The following is a 15,710-nucleotide window of genomic DNA, read 5'->3' as shown; positions in this document are numbered from 1 at the left end:
TGAGATTTTCGATTCCCTGTTCACATAACCGCCAGCCTACAACCGGGATCCAGACCCGACACCATTTGAGTACCGCGCGTGGGATAAGCTTCCTCTTTGTCTCGCCTGTTTACCTCCAAAGAATTCCGGAAACAGTTTGATGCCGATCCCGACGTGTTGGTTGAAGTTGAATGGTCTGGTCAATCCTATTCATGGGTACATGTTCGCATGGAAATATTTGCAAATGCCGGACATCAATTTCCGATCAATAAAGTCAAATAGTGCATTGAATATGACATGTTTGATATTGCAATCGGCTTCGATAGATTCTAGGCCAGTAAGTTGGCCTACTATTTCCTCCGTACTTCTCCATGGGGAGCCTTTGGACTTGCCCTTCCCAGGCCTGGTGTACTTAGAACACCACAGACCTTGGGAATGGAATATATTGACCTCCACAAATTTGATACCGGCAGTGCGGCACAGAGCTCAAAGAAAGTAAAATACCCTGCGTCATGGCGCTATGGATTCCGCGATCAACCACCATGCATGTTGAAACGGAGGCTTGGTCAATAATGAAGCCCTAAAAGTGGACCCCGATCAGGGTCAAAGAGATTGATATCACGTGAAAACTTTATCAGCTGCCTCTAGCCAGTTCAGGCTTAGCGCACTGCATATCAATTCCCCGGCCTAGCATCAGAAAGTCAGAGCTCCACCAGAATCAACAGACCATTTGACACCGAGGAGGGACAAGAACGGTTCATCTAGCCGCTGGGAACCGATCAATAATCCAGAAACCCCATGTAGCTCGCGTACATGGCCTGTCCCGCAAAACGAACCTGGGAAGGACAGCCGATTACTACCACCAGTCGTGTCCAGTCAACCACCATGGCCGCTTCCTCGACAGAGTCTGAGGGACAATTCGCCTCCATATTCGAGACGTTTCGCAGTGAATTGGATGAGCATTATGATCGGCGGGAGAAGATCGTCAAAGCGTCGAGGGATATCACTGCATTGAGCAAAAAAATGTATGTTTAGCCCGTGCTAAGTCGAATGAATATGGCATCGCTGATGGAATGAACTGTTTGCCTCAAGCATCTTTTCCTTGCAACGGTAAGCTTCTTCTCTTACAGGATTCCCCTGCGACCAGGATTAGCCGAGCATTAACTCCCCTCGCCTTTGTCCTAGAACTCGGGACGTCAATGCCCCGATTCCCCCTCGCATCGTGAAAGAAAACGAGCCTCGCTTCCAACAGATCCGAGAACTGTTCGAATCCATCCTGCCCGACATCACCGGCCTAAATGCCTGGCGCTACCAATGGCAGATCAGCCCTGGCATCCAGGAGTTCGTCGAGGCGGTCTCTTTCCAGCATTACCTCGAACATCAAACGCTGATCTCGCGGGACGAGGTCGCGGCTAAATTGCCAGAGGGAGTCTTACTGACGGAGGAAGATTACCTGATGGGTATTCTAGACATGACGGGCGAGCTGATGCGCTTTGCCGTTACGACGTTGTCCACGGCTACTGCAGCAGCGGATAGTGCTAGTAAGGGCGGTACGTCATCCGAAGAGGGTGGTGGGACAGCATCAAAGGTCCTCACGTTGCCACCGAAGAAGGCTGGCATCGTGGTTGATCTTCGAGAACTCCGCTCGCTGCTGGAGCTGCTCACCGTGCCGCGTCGACATGGACATTTCGTGATGAGGGACTTGGGCAACAAGTTGGAGGTGATGCAGACGAGCGTTCACAAAGTGGAGAGAGCGGCGTACGGGATCATGGTTCGGGGTAGTGAGCGCCCAAGCGGCTGGACGCCGGATCTGTCGTCGAATATGGTTGACGTTGAGGGATACTAATATAATCTACCTCGACAACGGACTACGGATAAGACTGGCATTGCACGTCAATCTGAATCCTAATCACCCAACTCGTCGATCAATCCAAAAGGACTAACCGGCGGAGGAGTGAATCACTGATAAGAATGGAGAATTTGTCAAAAAAGGATATCCATCCCAAACCATAATCAAAGAGCCGAATGGCTGCCAAGCCATCACAGGTCTCTCTCCTCGAGAATCCCCTTCTCAATCAGCTGCTCCGGACTCGGCCGTGAGGCAATCTTCTGGTCCAGGTTATCCGCCAGCATATTCTTCTCTAGCTCTCTGGCATTTGCGTGCAGGGCAGGTGCAGTGTTGAGGTTTGCAGGAAGAATGTTCTCTATACAACAGAAAATCAATCAGCAACTTTCTAGAGAGAAAGAATAGGAGAGAAATCCATACTCTCAACAAGCTCCTCCCTTCCCGGCCTATGCTCAAGACTCTTCTTCAAACTATCCGAGATCTTCTGCCGTGCGAGTTCTCGTCGTGCAGATTGGATCGATCTATACATCAACCCCACCGTGACAGAAGCCACGCAGTAAAGTCGTTAGTAAATCGTGCCCATCCTCACACCCGATATTCCAATCCCTAATCCTATCCCCTTCCCCCTCCCTCCGAGCTACACTTATGCGGGGTATTGTTTATTTTTGTCCATTGATGGGAGCTAAGGGGGAATAAACATACGGTGCAATACCCGGATCGACCAGAATCGCTCGATTCTGAAGATCCTGCATCTCCGGACGGGTCTGCAGGTGTTTCTCAAGCGAGTCGCGGCGCTGTGGCAGCGCACTCGCGATGGAGGTTTCGTCGATGGTGGGAGTGTCGGCCATGACGTAAATACTATTTTCTTCTGATAGTTAAATCGATCCGACTGATAACACAAGCTGGGGGCTAATGGGAAAGGTAACTTGACGCTTTGTACGAAACTCTGAACTTAGAACCAGAGGTAGGCAGCTGAGAAATATATATACGACGGAAGGGAATATAAGGGAGTGGCTACTGATGATCCATGCATTAATCGTCTCAGGTGGATGGTCCGGTTGGCCGCCCTTCCCTTTTCCGGACGCCACTGGGGATTCCCTCCTCCGCTCCTTCTCCTCCCTCCAAGGCAAGGCACGTGGTGTTACTGGAAAAGGAATCATTCAGACACGTGATTCAAGTCATATGATTCCGATCGGATCATGGGAGCTGGGACTACAGTAGTTACTCACGGAACCCCGGTCCATTCGTTTAAAGATAGCCGGGTCAGAGGATACAGTCTTATATAGATGGTTCTCAATCTGGGAGTACTTAGTAGTAGTCATCTGGAACATGGAAGTAAACTGCATAACATCAGAGGTCAATGGAGAAGAAAAAAAAAAAAAATCGAATCAGCAGAGACAAAATCCCAGTCAGATAGGACATAATGACGGCCATGACCGTGGACATCAGAGGAAGCCGGAGCTCTTGACATGCACAGACCCCGGGCAAGCATGATCCCGACACTCAGATCGTAACTCGTGGCGCTGGCACCGCCAGCCTTGGATGGCATCACTCCAATCGTTCTCACGACGTGAGGCGGCAACAACCAGCATCAGCCCGCCATGACGATCCTCGCATGGCCAAAAGATATACGTATGCTCCTGTCAGAGAAACAAGAAAAAAGAGCGAGTCACCTCCCTTGACCCTCCAAACTCGAGAAAGCTCGCGTAGGGTAAGATGAAGACTCGTGGCCGCGCGGTTCCAGTCCGTGTCTTTCACCCCGGAACTTGCACTTGCAGGATTTTGTCGAAACCAAACCGAGGGTATGGTGTCCGAACCGCAAAGAACATCAATTTTTTACAACAGAGGTTCTGCAATCGCGTCCAAACTCGAAGGCAGAACCCAGCGTTGCGCTCAAGGAACCCACAGCTTACCCCGTCCACGGCTGCCTCCGTTTCCTCCGCGACCACGAGGGCCGCCCCCCCGTCGACCGCCGCCCGATCGCCGAGTGGAGCCTCCACGAGAGCCACCTTGCGTGCCGGATTCAACACCCGGCTGCTTAACGGTGGTTGTGGGACCAAGAGAACGGCTGAATGAGTTGGGGTCGATCGGTTCAGACGGAATTTCAATCACCGACTCAATCGGCGGTGCAGAGGTACTGGGAACTCGGGCGGCGCCCTTGCGACCATTGCCTCCACGGCTGCTGGATCCTCGGCTGCCGCCCTTTCCGCGACCCCCCCGGGGCACAAACACAAGCTCATCTTCATCGCTTTCATTGTCGTATTGAAACAGAGGTCTTGCTTGCTCCGTCGACGCTTGCAGCTTCTCGGCGTACTTGCAGCGGTTTTTGTACTCACGTTCTTCGTACTGGATGGCCGTTCGGAGCTGATGAATGTTCTTGGCCATGATTCCGAACTTCTGAGCCCATTCCTGAATGCTGCGATCGTTTGTCACAAGCATCAGATTCTTTACTGGACTCGCGTTGGCCTTGTTCGCATGGAGACGCCACAACAGCGCGCTGAGTAGTGGGCGAATCTCCATCGGAGCTGCTGGCACGCAACCGGTCGAAGTTGTGCGTGGGCGGCGAATCGGTCCGTCCCCGTTGACGACGGTAACGTCAACGTACTCCGGGCTGCTGCGCGAGCTCCGGGATGAGGATCGTGACGCCTGATCGCTGCGCGTTCCGGTCGACGGAATCGACACGGACGACTTGACCTCTTTCGGGCCGGGAGCCAAGTCCTGCGGAGGTGCCTTGAAATTGAGCTTGCTCAGCAGCATCTGGGACAAGTCACTGGGGAGGCCGGGTAAACCACGACCATCGTTCGTCGAGGTCTTAACATGGCCGTTGGTCTTTGGTTCCTCGGCCTTGGGAGTGGGCGCGGTGCGATCACCGACGTCGGGAGCTTCGCCTGCTTCCTCCTCGTACTCCGGCAGGAAAAATGCCTCGGCCTCGGCCCAGTCTTCATACTGCTCCATTGGCCCCTGCAAAACGATGCGCTCCGGCGGAATGCTATCCTTGCCCGAGGTCACGCGATCGAGGAATCGAACAGCTTCGCGCGCGTTGATGGCCAACTGCGATCCGCCGCGCTTGGGGGGCTGAAGGCGTTCGAGAGCTGTGTGTACCGAAAATATCAGCGACCGCCCTGTCGTCACCCCAGAAAAAACCGCACCAAAGCGACCACATACTGTACAGAGGCACGAAGAGAGTGATAGCACCGTTGGCGGTCCATCTTCTGATTTCGCTGATATTGGTGGTGAGGACGGTATCGTCCACTGCGCAGTGAAACACCTTGCGGACGGCAGCCATGGTGGTTGGTGCCAGAGACTGGCGGAGGTGCGGAAATCACAAAAGGGAACGATGCCTATATAAAAGGATGATACTTTTCAGGAACAGCAACTATTGAGGACCATGCCTCGGTCAGTTATGCTGGAACTTGCAGATCGATCATTGACAGGCGCCGGGGAAGTGTGGGGAGGCGATGCCGGGCGAAATTCGGCGATGATGCTAGAGAGTAAGAAGGAACTGACTCACGATCGACACTGGACTGACTGGAATAGGCGTCCTGCAGCATTGTAGCTTGACATGACCCATTCATCGCCTGGATTGCAGGATGGATCAAGGGAAAATGAACGGAATGGAACGATGGAGACTGCTTTGGACGGTGGACTGCGCCGAATGAGATTGATCGGAATCGAGGCATGCCTTGATGACTAAGCAACATCTTGACTCGCTCTGATTGGTCGACTGTGACTACTGGACCTTGCATAGATCGATCTTGCATCAAGACTTCTTTCTCATGACACTCGAGCACTCAGCATGTTAGAATTTACAACTGCTTGATCATTCGCAGTGCAGTGGTTCCTAGCTTGAATCATAAAGGAGTTCCATAACGAGGGGTATTCTATGACGATACTGTACATCTACAAGGAACTGAACATCAATGCCCTCATCCACTCACTCATCGATACAACTGAAGTTCCATCAACAATGGCCCACATTTCGTAGTTTGCAAGAGATCGTCGGATCAATATCAGATCGCTCAGGACTCGCGGAGACAAGCAGTTGCCATAAAAGCGCCCATCGGACCGACTATTTGGCCTTCTCGATTAGCCCGCTATCCGCGGGCACCCGTTGCGCCCATTCCCTGTCCTAGGTTAATAGTGAGTCAAAAAATTACCGGGAATTGTACTCACGTCCAGCTGCCATCATAAACACGCCTCTCTTGTGGCTCTCCATAGTCGGCAACCAAGAGGGCCGTTTCAACGATCGCCGCGGTTACCCCGGTGCCGCAAGAAGTGACGATAGTCTTGGACGGATTCACGCCCTTCTCCTCGAAGATCTTCCGGAGCTGATCGGGCGGAAGAAATGTTCGGGTCTTTGGATCAAGGAGCTCTTGGAAGGGCAGACTCTTTGAGCCAGGCATGTGGCCTGAGGGGAGGCCGGGGCGCGGCTCGGGGTCTGTTCCGGCCCAGCGGCCATAAGGGCGTGCATCTAAGACCTCAACAGCCTGAGAGCCTTTCTTGTTTTCCTTTACAATTTCTTTCATTTCCGGAAAGTGAACCACGTGGTCCGTCTCATATGACGGCACTGGGTACTCAGTCTTCTCGACGGGCTCCGGGTCCCCAGACTCCGTGGGGAAGCCCTGCTCGACCCAAAGTTTGTAGTTATCCAGAACGTGAACCCCAGGATGGCCAAAGACTCGCAGCGTCCATCCCACACGAGGCGCACTGAAGATTCCCAGCTCGGCACTGTCGTAGACGACGACCTTGTCATCCCGGCGAATGCCCAATTCGCTCATTGCCTGGGCGAAACGCTCATTCGTCGGCAGCATGTGCGGATAGGGAGAATCCTCATCTTTGATAGCGTCGAGGTCAAAGAACCGGGCATGGGGAATGTGGCTCTTTCGGAAGACCTGGATACCAGTCCGGCCTTCGGGATCATTAGGCAAGAACCATGATGCGCACAGGGGAATCACACGGGGCCCGGTCGGTGGATTTGTCGGAGGCAGCTTTTTCAGAGCTTCATTGAGCTCTTGCGGCGTGACGAGATAAGAATTGAACATGGTACGTCGCTGATGAGTGGTCACAGTACGGAGACGACCGAGCGGAGAAGGGGATATGGAGGGTCGGAGGAGCGAGCGAACAGCAACCGACGTCATCTTAAATCAATTGAGGGCACGACTACATATAGAAATGTGTATCCCGTACGCGAGCCATCAAAGAGCGGGTCGAGTGGAACGATACCGTGATTCAAAGGCTGAATTGCAACAGAAGCCGATGAGTCCCGAGATCAATCAAGCCAATGCATGAAGCCGATAAGCCAATCAAATGGCAGATATGTACATACTCGCGAACAATCCCATTCAGATCTGAAGAAGAGCGATTCAACAGTCGGTTAGTCATGAACTTATCAGTAACCTCGATGTTCGAGCCAATCTTCAATTGTTCCTCTTTGTTGAAGAGCTTCCGAGTGTCCATCGCGATTTCTGCCTAAGGCCAGCAATTGAGCTTGATATCCACTATTTCTAAAACAGCTTAGCGCGGTTATTTCTTGGCATACGAGGCTCATTCCTCCATTGCACGGCATGGATAGACCTCATACTTCGTCGACCTCGTCATGAAGGTCAGGATCAAAGAATGGAACGCGGTTGCGTACTGGCGTTGGGACCGGCCCGAGGACGAGGTGTGTGGCATCTGCCGTGTGCAGTTTGACGGGACGTGTCCCAAATGCAAATTCCCTGGCGATGATTGCCCAATCTGTAGGCCAGAACAACGTTCATGATTGCGATGACATGGAATTGACATGGGCAATAGTGCTTGGAAAATGCGGTCATTCATTCCACATGGTGCTTCCCTTCTCCTAAAGCCGTCTGCCAGTTTGGACTTGATATCTAACAAGATGCCACTACAGCATTGCCTCTTGACCTGGATTCAACAGGTGACTTCGAGAGGCCTATGCCCAATGTGCAGACAGAGTTCGTGTTTCCTTTATGACCTCGAAAATGATCAGCATTTGGCTGACTGCTTTGCGCAGAGTTTGAATGGGACCAGTGATGAATCAGTCTCATGCTCTTTCGTCGGACGTGAAACAGCCCAGCGCATGATCGGCTCTATCGGCATGTACATTTATAGCTCCATTTGATACCCTGGCATGCATTCGGCCTGTTGTCCATCTCGATTCAAGACGCGTTCAGCAGCTTTGTTGACGAGCTGCTTTCAGCCATCTCGTAAATCACGTGACGAAGTAGCTCAAGTCTGGACCAGCTCTCAATGCTTCTCCGCATCTGAATTCACGCCTCCAGGATCAAGAAATAAGCACTGTACTACATGGGCCAACGTCCCAACCATGTAGGAGGTCATAGCAATCAGAAATGTCTTTACCGAAACGCCATCCCCCGGGCCTGTCGTCGTCAATATCGTCCAAACACTCCGCAGGCACTAACGCTCCAATCCAACAATCCCGACCCAACGAAACCGACCAACCCCGACAACCGCAACACCAAGGGACGACGACAGAGTCCGCAGCCCATGCGGATCATTATCAAGCAGAGGATGTCTCTGAGGAGCAGCCGGAACATGCCGTGCCCACCGGCAGCGGCAGAGCAGAGCCCAACCTCTTCCGCCCATTCTTCACGCTGATCGAAGATGCGCATTCGTCCGATTACCATCATCCGACAGTGCACTACATCTTCTCGGATGACGATCCGGAGATTCTGACCGAAGCGTCCATGCGCGCGCTGGGAATCGGGGACGCTGCTCCCTTGCCGCCACGGGGAGAACCAGGAGACTCCGAAGGAGGCAACAAGCAGCCCGCGACTTTCCTCCCACCGCCCGTCCCCGGCGTCAAGGAACGCTACATCATTCTCGATGTGGAACCTACTAGTACTGGCGTTCCGGAGGGCCAATTCGCCACGTCGGCCGGCACCGGCACAACGCAAATGTCGAGTTCCCCGGCCCAGCAGAAACAACAGCAAGCAAATCTAGGATATCGAATCATGTCCGCGCATAGTCTTTCGTCAGATTGGCAAGTCCTCGACGCCCATCTCAGCCCTGCCCCAACATTCGACACCCCGCAGAACGCCGACGACGCGTCCGGTGGCACGCTCATGCTGCGCATCGAGGGTACATCATGCTTCCCGCGCGACATCCACACCACGGCCAAAGATAACAATGATCCAAGTCAGACATTGGAGGAAATGATGGAGCAATTTGAGAAACGCATGGGAGAGCTGCGCCGGGTGATTGAGGCTGGTGGACAAGATTTCCTGTCGTCCCAGGAGACGGCGGAAACGAGGGAGGAAGCGCAGGCGCAGGAGGGTCACCGTATAGGCTCAGAATCTAGGCATGAGAAGCAGCAAGAAGAGTAACTTGAGTGTCTCTGCCATAGATATAGGGCTACGATGTCATAACAACTGATGATTTATGGTAACGAATCTTCGTCATCCTTGACTTTTCGAAATCTGTAACTTGTCCGCCTTTTTGAACCCATTCGATGCCATGTTCAGATAGACTATACACCAGGCAACGAACAACAATGAATTAGAATGACAGAACACCAGAGCAGAAACAAATACAGAGGGGTATAGAGAATCAGCCCATACACAACCCAACCTCTTTCCCTCCATGACTGTACAATACACGAATAACCCAACTCACACAGACCCAAAAGAGAACAACCAAAGAATGCCACTCCATGCGCCAAAAACACACAATGTATACCGAGCCAACAAAACCATGATTAGGGGTATCACCCAGAAGCAGGATGACTCCGTAGTCTTCGCCCTCCTGGAATGCCAGTTGTAGAAATCACTGGATCATTTTCCCTCCCTTCGAGTGGGAGAATCCCGCTTGTCGCCATGCGTCGTGTGGTTTTCTTTTGTGGCAACTTGCTTTCGAAAGATGATGGGGTTTGTTTTTGTTTCTTTGCCGGAGGGGGTTCCAGCTCGTCGATCATGTTCTCGTCCTTGTCGGGAATGTCTTCCTCATCTTCGTGATAGGGAAGTTTGTGCTTTGTCAGAGTTTCATCCGTGGAAATCAGCTTCGCGATTGAGTTCCCGCTGCCGTCAGCGCTAGAGCTTGTTGGCCTACTCGCGGCGACGTTTACGTCGACCTCCCTAAGTCCCGTGTTGGATGATGATGCCAAGGGTGCGAGTTGGGTAGTGGTAGAAGATACCTCGTCCTCTGTGTGATCATGATAGACCTGAGTCTTTGACGGGGCTCCCAAGGGGTGATTGTTTGGGCTCGATTCTTCGCCATCCAATGACTCCAGGGCCTCTGGGTTTCGTGCTTGCTTGAACTTTGCGAGCAGGCTCCTGTGTGACTCCGTCCGTGGGAGATTGGTCGGGTATTCGTAAGTCATCCGAGGAGGGGTCGTTCCGGTGGGTTCGTATTCAGCCATGGGAGCGGCTTGGATGTTGTTCCTCAGATCGTCCAGGGATTGCCGAACTTCTGTGGAGAACGGAGTGACGACTTCATCGATGGCTTTCCGCGTCTGGCCAACTTCGGCTCCGATGCTGCGCATCCGCCCACTGAAGCTGGCTGAGTCGGCATCAAAGGCCTCGTAAGACCCTCGAACTGCCCCGGTCAGCTCTCGAAGATTGTCCATGTGCGCCTCGTAGTGGTTGTCATTCTGAGATCGTGCTCGCGTTACAAAGTCGTCCAACGCTTCCATCTGCGTCGCCATGCCCTGCATCTGAGCATCCACGATCCTGATTGTCTCCTCATGGACGGCTTCTGTCGCTTTCTGAATAGATTCGTTGCGTTGTTCAAAGCTCTGAGTGTCATCAATACGGGGTTCCTACAAAACAAGCCATGATGACTTACCGTCCAGTCACTCTGCATGCGGTTCTTGATGGTATCCCGCGTTGTAGTAACCTCCTTGACCAAGTCGTCCTCTCTCTGAACCCAACCATTCATACCTTCTCGGTATGTTCGACTTGCGGCCTCGAGATTCTTCCCAGAAGATGTAATGTTCGATGTTATTCGGCTCACTCTGTTCCTCAGCCGGTTCCTTTGGGCCTGGGCTGACTCTTCAACGAGCTCTTTAATCTGAGAGAGCAACTTGGCCTGATCCAACGCCGCCTGCTCCCGCTCTTCCTCCAATGCTCTCTGCAGCTCACTTGAAGCTGTGCGATTAGCCTCAATGGTTTGCTGATTCGCTTTCAGAAGGGCATCTCGCAGTTCATCGAGCTCCGTTTTCTGAGACTTGATATGCTCAACCAACTTTTCAAACATCGCCTTGAGCTCATTTCCGAGGGAGCTATACGACGCGTGCAGCTACTGAAATCAGTATTCAAACCCAACCAAGATTTTTCTGGCACATACCTGAGTATGAAAGTCAACAAGTTCACCGATTACCTCTTTCGATATCCGCTCTGCGGCCGTAGACAACCCGTTCAGACCCTCGCCGACTTTCCGCTTGACATCTTCCCTCAAGACTTTTATCTCTTCGAGCACCTCATTCATTTCATCCCGCGCCTGGGAAGCTTGCTGCGTAAAGCGATTCTCCGTTTCGCCGAGTAGGGAGTTGTATTCTGCCAACTTGGATCGACTACGGTCCACGTTCTGCAGTTCCGACGCAACAAAACTCGTGATTCTCTGCGACAAGTTTTCGATCAAAGCCGAGTGCTGAGTGTGAAAAGCATCGAACTTGTTGTCCACCAGCCTCGTCACATCAACTACATCGGCAGTTGATGCCTCCCATGTTTCTCGATTGAGCCTTGAGAGGTCCGATTTTCGTCGCAATTTGTTATGCAGGCCGTTGACGTGTTCCACGGTTTTTTCCAGTTTGGACAACAACTCTGACCCGATGCCATGCAGCTGCTCTTCAGTCTCTTGATGAGCTTTGCGCAGCATCTCCTCCTGCTCCAGCTGATTTCGGGTATCTTGAAGGATAATTTCCGTCCTCTCCAGGAGGTCATTCGTTTGTTCGAGCTTCTCCCGTGTTTCCTTGTTTTCCTGTTTCAGATTGTTGAAATTGCTCGTCAAGGTGAAGAGTTCTTGAAGTTTATGCTTGAGACTGGCCTCCATGCTTTCAATCTTGGCCCTCTGCTCCTCATTGATTATCCGCCGTGATTCGCTCTCCACCTTCAGCTCCTCATAGGTCTCTGTGGGAAGATAGACGCCGTTTCGATGTCTGGTCGCGATGAGCTCGCTCTTCAGCTTCTCAATCTCAACGGTCAACTCGTTGAGCACCGTCTTCTTCGGCAATGTCGAGTTTATTTGAGGCTTATTGCGGATGTTCTTGGCCCGGAAAGCATAATCCAAGGTCGAGATGGTCTCTTCCAGATTCGACCTTGCCGGCGACACCGTGGCAATGATGCAGGTTTTCGTCTGACCACCGAGAGAGTCTTGAAGGAGTCGCGTGAGCTTAGACTCTCTGTAGGGAATGTGAGGGCTCTTGTCGACAAGAGCGTTGATGACGCGGCCCAATGTAAGCAGGCTCTTGTTGATCAAACCAGCCTCCGCCGCACGCTTGCTGTCGGCACCGCTTCGTTGAATGTTCTCACTCCCAGCGAGATCAACCAAGTTTAGCTTGCCCTGGCAGATGTACTCCTCGCCAGTATCCGTTGTTCGCTTCACTTGTGTTGTGATAGTGAAAATAGTATGACTTCGCGAGCTCAGGTCATTGCATTTTGTTGCGGCTACCTGGCGTCGATGACTGCCCTTCTGAAGCAATTTGATTCCTGCCGACGCGGAATCGATGTACGTTTCCTCCATTCCCTGGACCATGGTGCTGTTCGCTTGGCCCTTCTTGTTCTCATTGTCGTAGATCTTGAGGTTTGATTTCTCGTCGTACGCTAGAAGATCCCGCAGCTCCTCATTGTATAGCTCAATGAACGAGCACTTGACGGTATGTTCGGTATCTTCGAGCTTCTGGAAAAGTCTATACAACACGCGGGGGATTATACCGGCATTGTCCGACAAGATCCCCAAGGTGTCCGTCATGTCGCCAGACATCGTGTATGTCTTGCCCGTGCCAGTCTGCCCATAGGCGAAGATCGTGCAGTTGTAACCGGACAACATCTGGCATGCGTCAGTCAAATCCGCATCTCGGCGAAAAGCGCGCGCCTGGATTTACCTCGTTCAACATTGGCGCAACGACCTCCTCAAAAATGGTCGCCTGGTCCGCGGCCGGGGAAAAGACCCGGTCAAAGTGGTATGTTTTATTGCTGAGCGCATTGGGGCCCATGGACACCTCAATTGTTTTCCCTTTGACACCGTCCACCGACACCACGACGGCGCTGTTCTCTTTCGTCTCCCGCTCGTTGCGCCCGCGCGAACGAACTACCACGTGGATGCTCGTGTCTTCGCCCATCGACGGCTCGAAGTCGCGTTCTTTTCGCTTCGCTCCGGCGACCGACTGCGAGGTCGGGGACTTGATCGCGCGCACAGCATTGGCGTTTGTCGGTTTCAATGGATTCGCGGGCGACTGCACACGTTCCGTCACTGCCGGTCCTACTCGCCGTGGTGCTTGTCGCGTGGCAGGCTTCTTCGCCGCAAGCCCGCTGCCGGGCCGTTGCTGCGGCGGCATATTGCTGTAGCTGTAAGGTATTTGACTGGGCGTAGTAGATATGCTCCGTAAACTGCTATCAAGATAGAACGGAAAATGAAAGTTCCAATGACAGGGGTGGACCCTCCGTTGATGCAGCAATCAATGGTCTGTTCTTGGTGCGTGTTTTGTTGCCGATGAACCAAGTTAGGGAATCTGTAAACAAATAAAACAGGGTTAGCGCAGACGCTAGGACCATCGCGTGCAGTAAAGGCGGTGAAATAAATCCGGCAGTAAGCGGGCGGTGTCCTTAAGTCACAAGGGCCCCTCACATGATCGACGGTTGATCCCATGTCGGGTTGACTCGAGAAGTCGGATCGACGAGAATATATCTGGATTTTGTAACTCAACGCTGGTATCAGAGAGCTGGAACGATACGTTCTTCACTTGTCAACCCCTCTGTTCGCATTGCGTCATGTACCGATAACTCGCCCACCATGTCCACCGCAAGGACGGCCACGCCGATGCAGGTGATCCCAGGCAAGGGGCTGGGCTTCTTAAGCAAGTATACGTTCCAAGCTAGTAGCGTGCATCATCTAACATTGTGAACTTTACAGCCCTGGGAAGCTCACTGCATAGCGTCCTAAGTCGGCTGAAGTCGCACCCTCAGACATATCCCTCGATTGATGTCGCATACTCTCCGACGAGGCCGTTGGCTGAGCCAGTGGTCTTGACTCTGCCGCCAAATGGTCTGCGGTTGCGCTTTGATGGCCCGGATCAACGACTACGTTTGATCGAGGTGCTGGATTTCCACAAAACGCCGCTGGTATATAAGAACAATGAAGTAGTCAAAACGTCCAAGTCGCAGGATCGACAAAGCGCGTCTTCGGGTCCGACGTTTCGCCATGTGTATAACCGCCTGTTCGGACCTTCTTATCCTGGAGAATATATCCCGCCAGCGGACGGTTCACCGTACGGAACCTACGTGCTCTCGTACCCTGGTGTTGCGTTCTCCTTCCCACTACAACATTCCGCATGGTCCGAACAGTGCGACTTCGTAGCACTGTTGTCTTCATCCGCTGCTTCGCCGGCAACGTCTATGGCCATCTTTCAAGGCACCTCATGGGCTGAAGCCCGGACACAGTTATTTACAGTCGCCCCGCAATATCCCAGGTCACCGTCTCTGATTGGGAAGGCTAAAGAAGGGGTTCCAGACGAAGTTGAGGAGATCAAGATTTACGGAGGGGGACATATCGAAGTTGTTCGACGGTCGAGCCCGCCATTCAAGATTACCCTTTCTGAAACCACACCGCAGGATCTCATTGCAGAGCTAGGTCCACCTGATGCGATATACCGCAGGAGCGACCGTCGGATCTCAATCCACGGCACTCCTGGTGCTGTGCGCTCGCATCCGATGAGTCCACCACCAGGCCAAACACTGGATACGGCGGACACCGATCAATCATCGAATAACAGCGTCACCGATGACTCGGATGATGACATGTCTCCGCCAAATGCCGATCCGTCTTCACTCCCTACTGAATGCTTCTTCAATTACTTCCACCACGGTTTCGACGCGTTCATTTCGTATCCAACCGCTTCAGGGCAACCTTTCCCAGGATCCGATATTCCCGATCGGCCACCACCACCCCCTTCGAACAACTTAACCGTCACCAAATTGATACTGCATGGGAATGTTCCCGGCTCATATCCATTCAACCGCCACCGACGGAGCCGCTGGAAGATCATTCTCAACTCTAGCAACGACGTCATCACATCAGAATCACATTACGATGATGTCTCCAGGCGATTAAAGGAAGTATGGAGAGGGTCATACGCGAATCCAGCTGATGAGGAGGCCCTCAATCGAGGGATGGTCTTAAACCGAGGCTGGGGCGACAGCCCTGAGAGCAGCGTCGAGTTCCTTGGTGGATGGGAGGAAAGCGCCGGAGGGAGACAGCGATCCGTGCAACCAGGTCAAGACGGAGCCCATGGGCTCGGCAATACGGAATTGTATGGATTTCCCGGTTTGCTATTCGAGGTGTTGAAGAATGGGGCCATCAGTTGCCTGACCATTTATTGAGCATGATATCCGACTTCCCAGAGAGACGTGGGCGTTGGGCGCAGGGGTTCTCTTGCAATTACAGTAGAGATCATTTGACCGATCTGCTGTTCTCTATGCAACTCACTGCAAGTGATGAATCATATAAAGGCCGTGAATCATTCACCAGTTAAACGTTACTGCTTAATTACAAATCGTGACATAGTTACGGTACAACTCTCCGCTTATATGTACAATTTTATCGTATCGCCATGTAATATTACCATTTCTAGATCTCTGCGCTATGACCCGAGGAGACAAACTTGAACGATAAGACGAAGCGCCTATGCGCTCAAATCAACACGCTCCTTCAT

At 52.5% G+C, this 15,710-nt stretch overlaps 8 protein-coding genes across 8 annotated transcripts; 4 read left to right on the top strand and 4 right to left on the bottom strand.

Moving 5' to 3' along the window:
* Positions 1-864: 864 nt before the first annotated feature.
* VTN49DRAFT_1928 (uncharacterized protein) lies at positions 865-1,825 on the top strand (the record flags this gene model as incomplete). Its single annotated transcript, XM_069409596.1, has 3 exons — positions 865-1,004; positions 1,072-1,089; positions 1,165-1,825. 3 exons carry the CDS (start codon positions 865-867, stop codon positions 1,823-1,825), a joined length of 819 nt encoding a protein of 272 aa, XP_069269685.1.
* Positions 1,826-2,019: 194 nt separating this feature from the next.
* Positions 2,020-2,673, bottom strand: VTN49DRAFT_1927 (uncharacterized protein; the record flags this gene model as incomplete). Its single annotated transcript, XM_069409595.1, has 3 exons — positions 2,020-2,183; positions 2,246-2,346; positions 2,528-2,673. The coding sequence occupies 3 exons, from the start codon at positions 2,671-2,673 to the stop codon at positions 2,020-2,022; spliced, it is 411 nt and encodes a 136-aa protein (XP_069269684.1).
* A 1,045-nt stretch (positions 2,674-3,718) lies between these two features.
* Positions 3,719-5,111, bottom strand: VTN49DRAFT_1926 (uncharacterized protein; the record flags this gene model as incomplete). The annotated part of the gene is made up of 2 exons (XM_069409594.1): positions 3,719-4,917; positions 4,991-5,111. 2 exons carry the CDS (start codon positions 5,109-5,111, stop codon positions 3,719-3,721), a joined length of 1,320 nt encoding a protein of 439 aa, XP_069269683.1.
* Positions 5,112-5,894: 783 nt separating this feature from the next.
* VTN49DRAFT_1925 (uncharacterized protein) lies at positions 5,895-6,963 on the bottom strand (the record flags this gene model as incomplete). The annotated part of the gene is made up of 2 exons (XM_069409593.1): positions 5,895-5,949; positions 5,999-6,963. The coding sequence occupies 2 exons, from the start codon at positions 6,961-6,963 to the stop codon at positions 5,895-5,897; spliced, it is 1,020 nt and encodes a 339-aa protein (XP_069269682.1).
* A 458-nt stretch (positions 6,964-7,421) lies between these two features.
* VTN49DRAFT_1924 (uncharacterized protein) lies at positions 7,422-7,858 on the top strand (the record flags this gene model as incomplete). Its single annotated transcript, XM_069409592.1, has 4 exons — positions 7,422-7,563; positions 7,619-7,650; positions 7,716-7,779; positions 7,839-7,858. 4 exons carry the CDS (start codon positions 7,422-7,424, stop codon positions 7,856-7,858), a joined length of 258 nt encoding a protein of 85 aa, XP_069269681.1.
* Positions 7,859-8,175: 317 nt separating this feature from the next.
* Positions 8,176-9,171, top strand: VTN49DRAFT_1923 (uncharacterized protein; the record flags this gene model as incomplete). The annotated part of the gene is made up of 1 exon (XM_069409591.1): positions 8,176-9,171. The coding sequence occupies one exon, from the start codon at positions 8,176-8,178 to the stop codon at positions 9,169-9,171; it is 996 nt and encodes a 331-aa protein (XP_069269680.1).
* A 380-nt stretch (positions 9,172-9,551) lies between these two features.
* On the bottom strand, positions 9,552-13,337 carry VTN49DRAFT_1922 (uncharacterized protein; the record flags this gene model as incomplete). The annotated part of the gene is made up of 4 exons (XM_069409590.1): positions 9,552-10,577; positions 10,628-11,080; positions 11,129-12,829; positions 12,885-13,337. 4 exons carry the CDS (start codon positions 13,335-13,337, stop codon positions 9,552-9,554), a joined length of 3,633 nt encoding a protein of 1,210 aa, XP_069269679.1.
* Positions 13,338-13,792: 455 nt separating this feature from the next.
* VTN49DRAFT_1921 (uncharacterized protein) lies at positions 13,793-15,378 on the top strand (the record flags this gene model as incomplete). The annotated part of the gene is made up of 2 exons (XM_069409589.1): positions 13,793-13,856; positions 13,913-15,378. The coding sequence occupies 2 exons, from the start codon at positions 13,793-13,795 to the stop codon at positions 15,376-15,378; spliced, it is 1,530 nt and encodes a 509-aa protein (XP_069269678.1).
* Positions 15,379-15,710: the final 332 nt, after the last annotated feature.

This window comes from Thermomyces lanuginosus (assembly GCF_041956635.1).
Source record: "Thermomyces lanuginosus strain ATCC 200065 unplaced genomic scaffold VTN49scaffold_24, whole genome shotgun sequence".
Lineage (NCBI taxonomy): Eukaryota > Fungi > Ascomycota > Eurotiomycetes > Eurotiales > Trichocomaceae > Thermomyces > Thermomyces lanuginosus.
The sequence above is the reverse complement of the archived record's forward strand: the minus strand, read 5'-3'. Positions and strand labels throughout refer to the sequence as shown.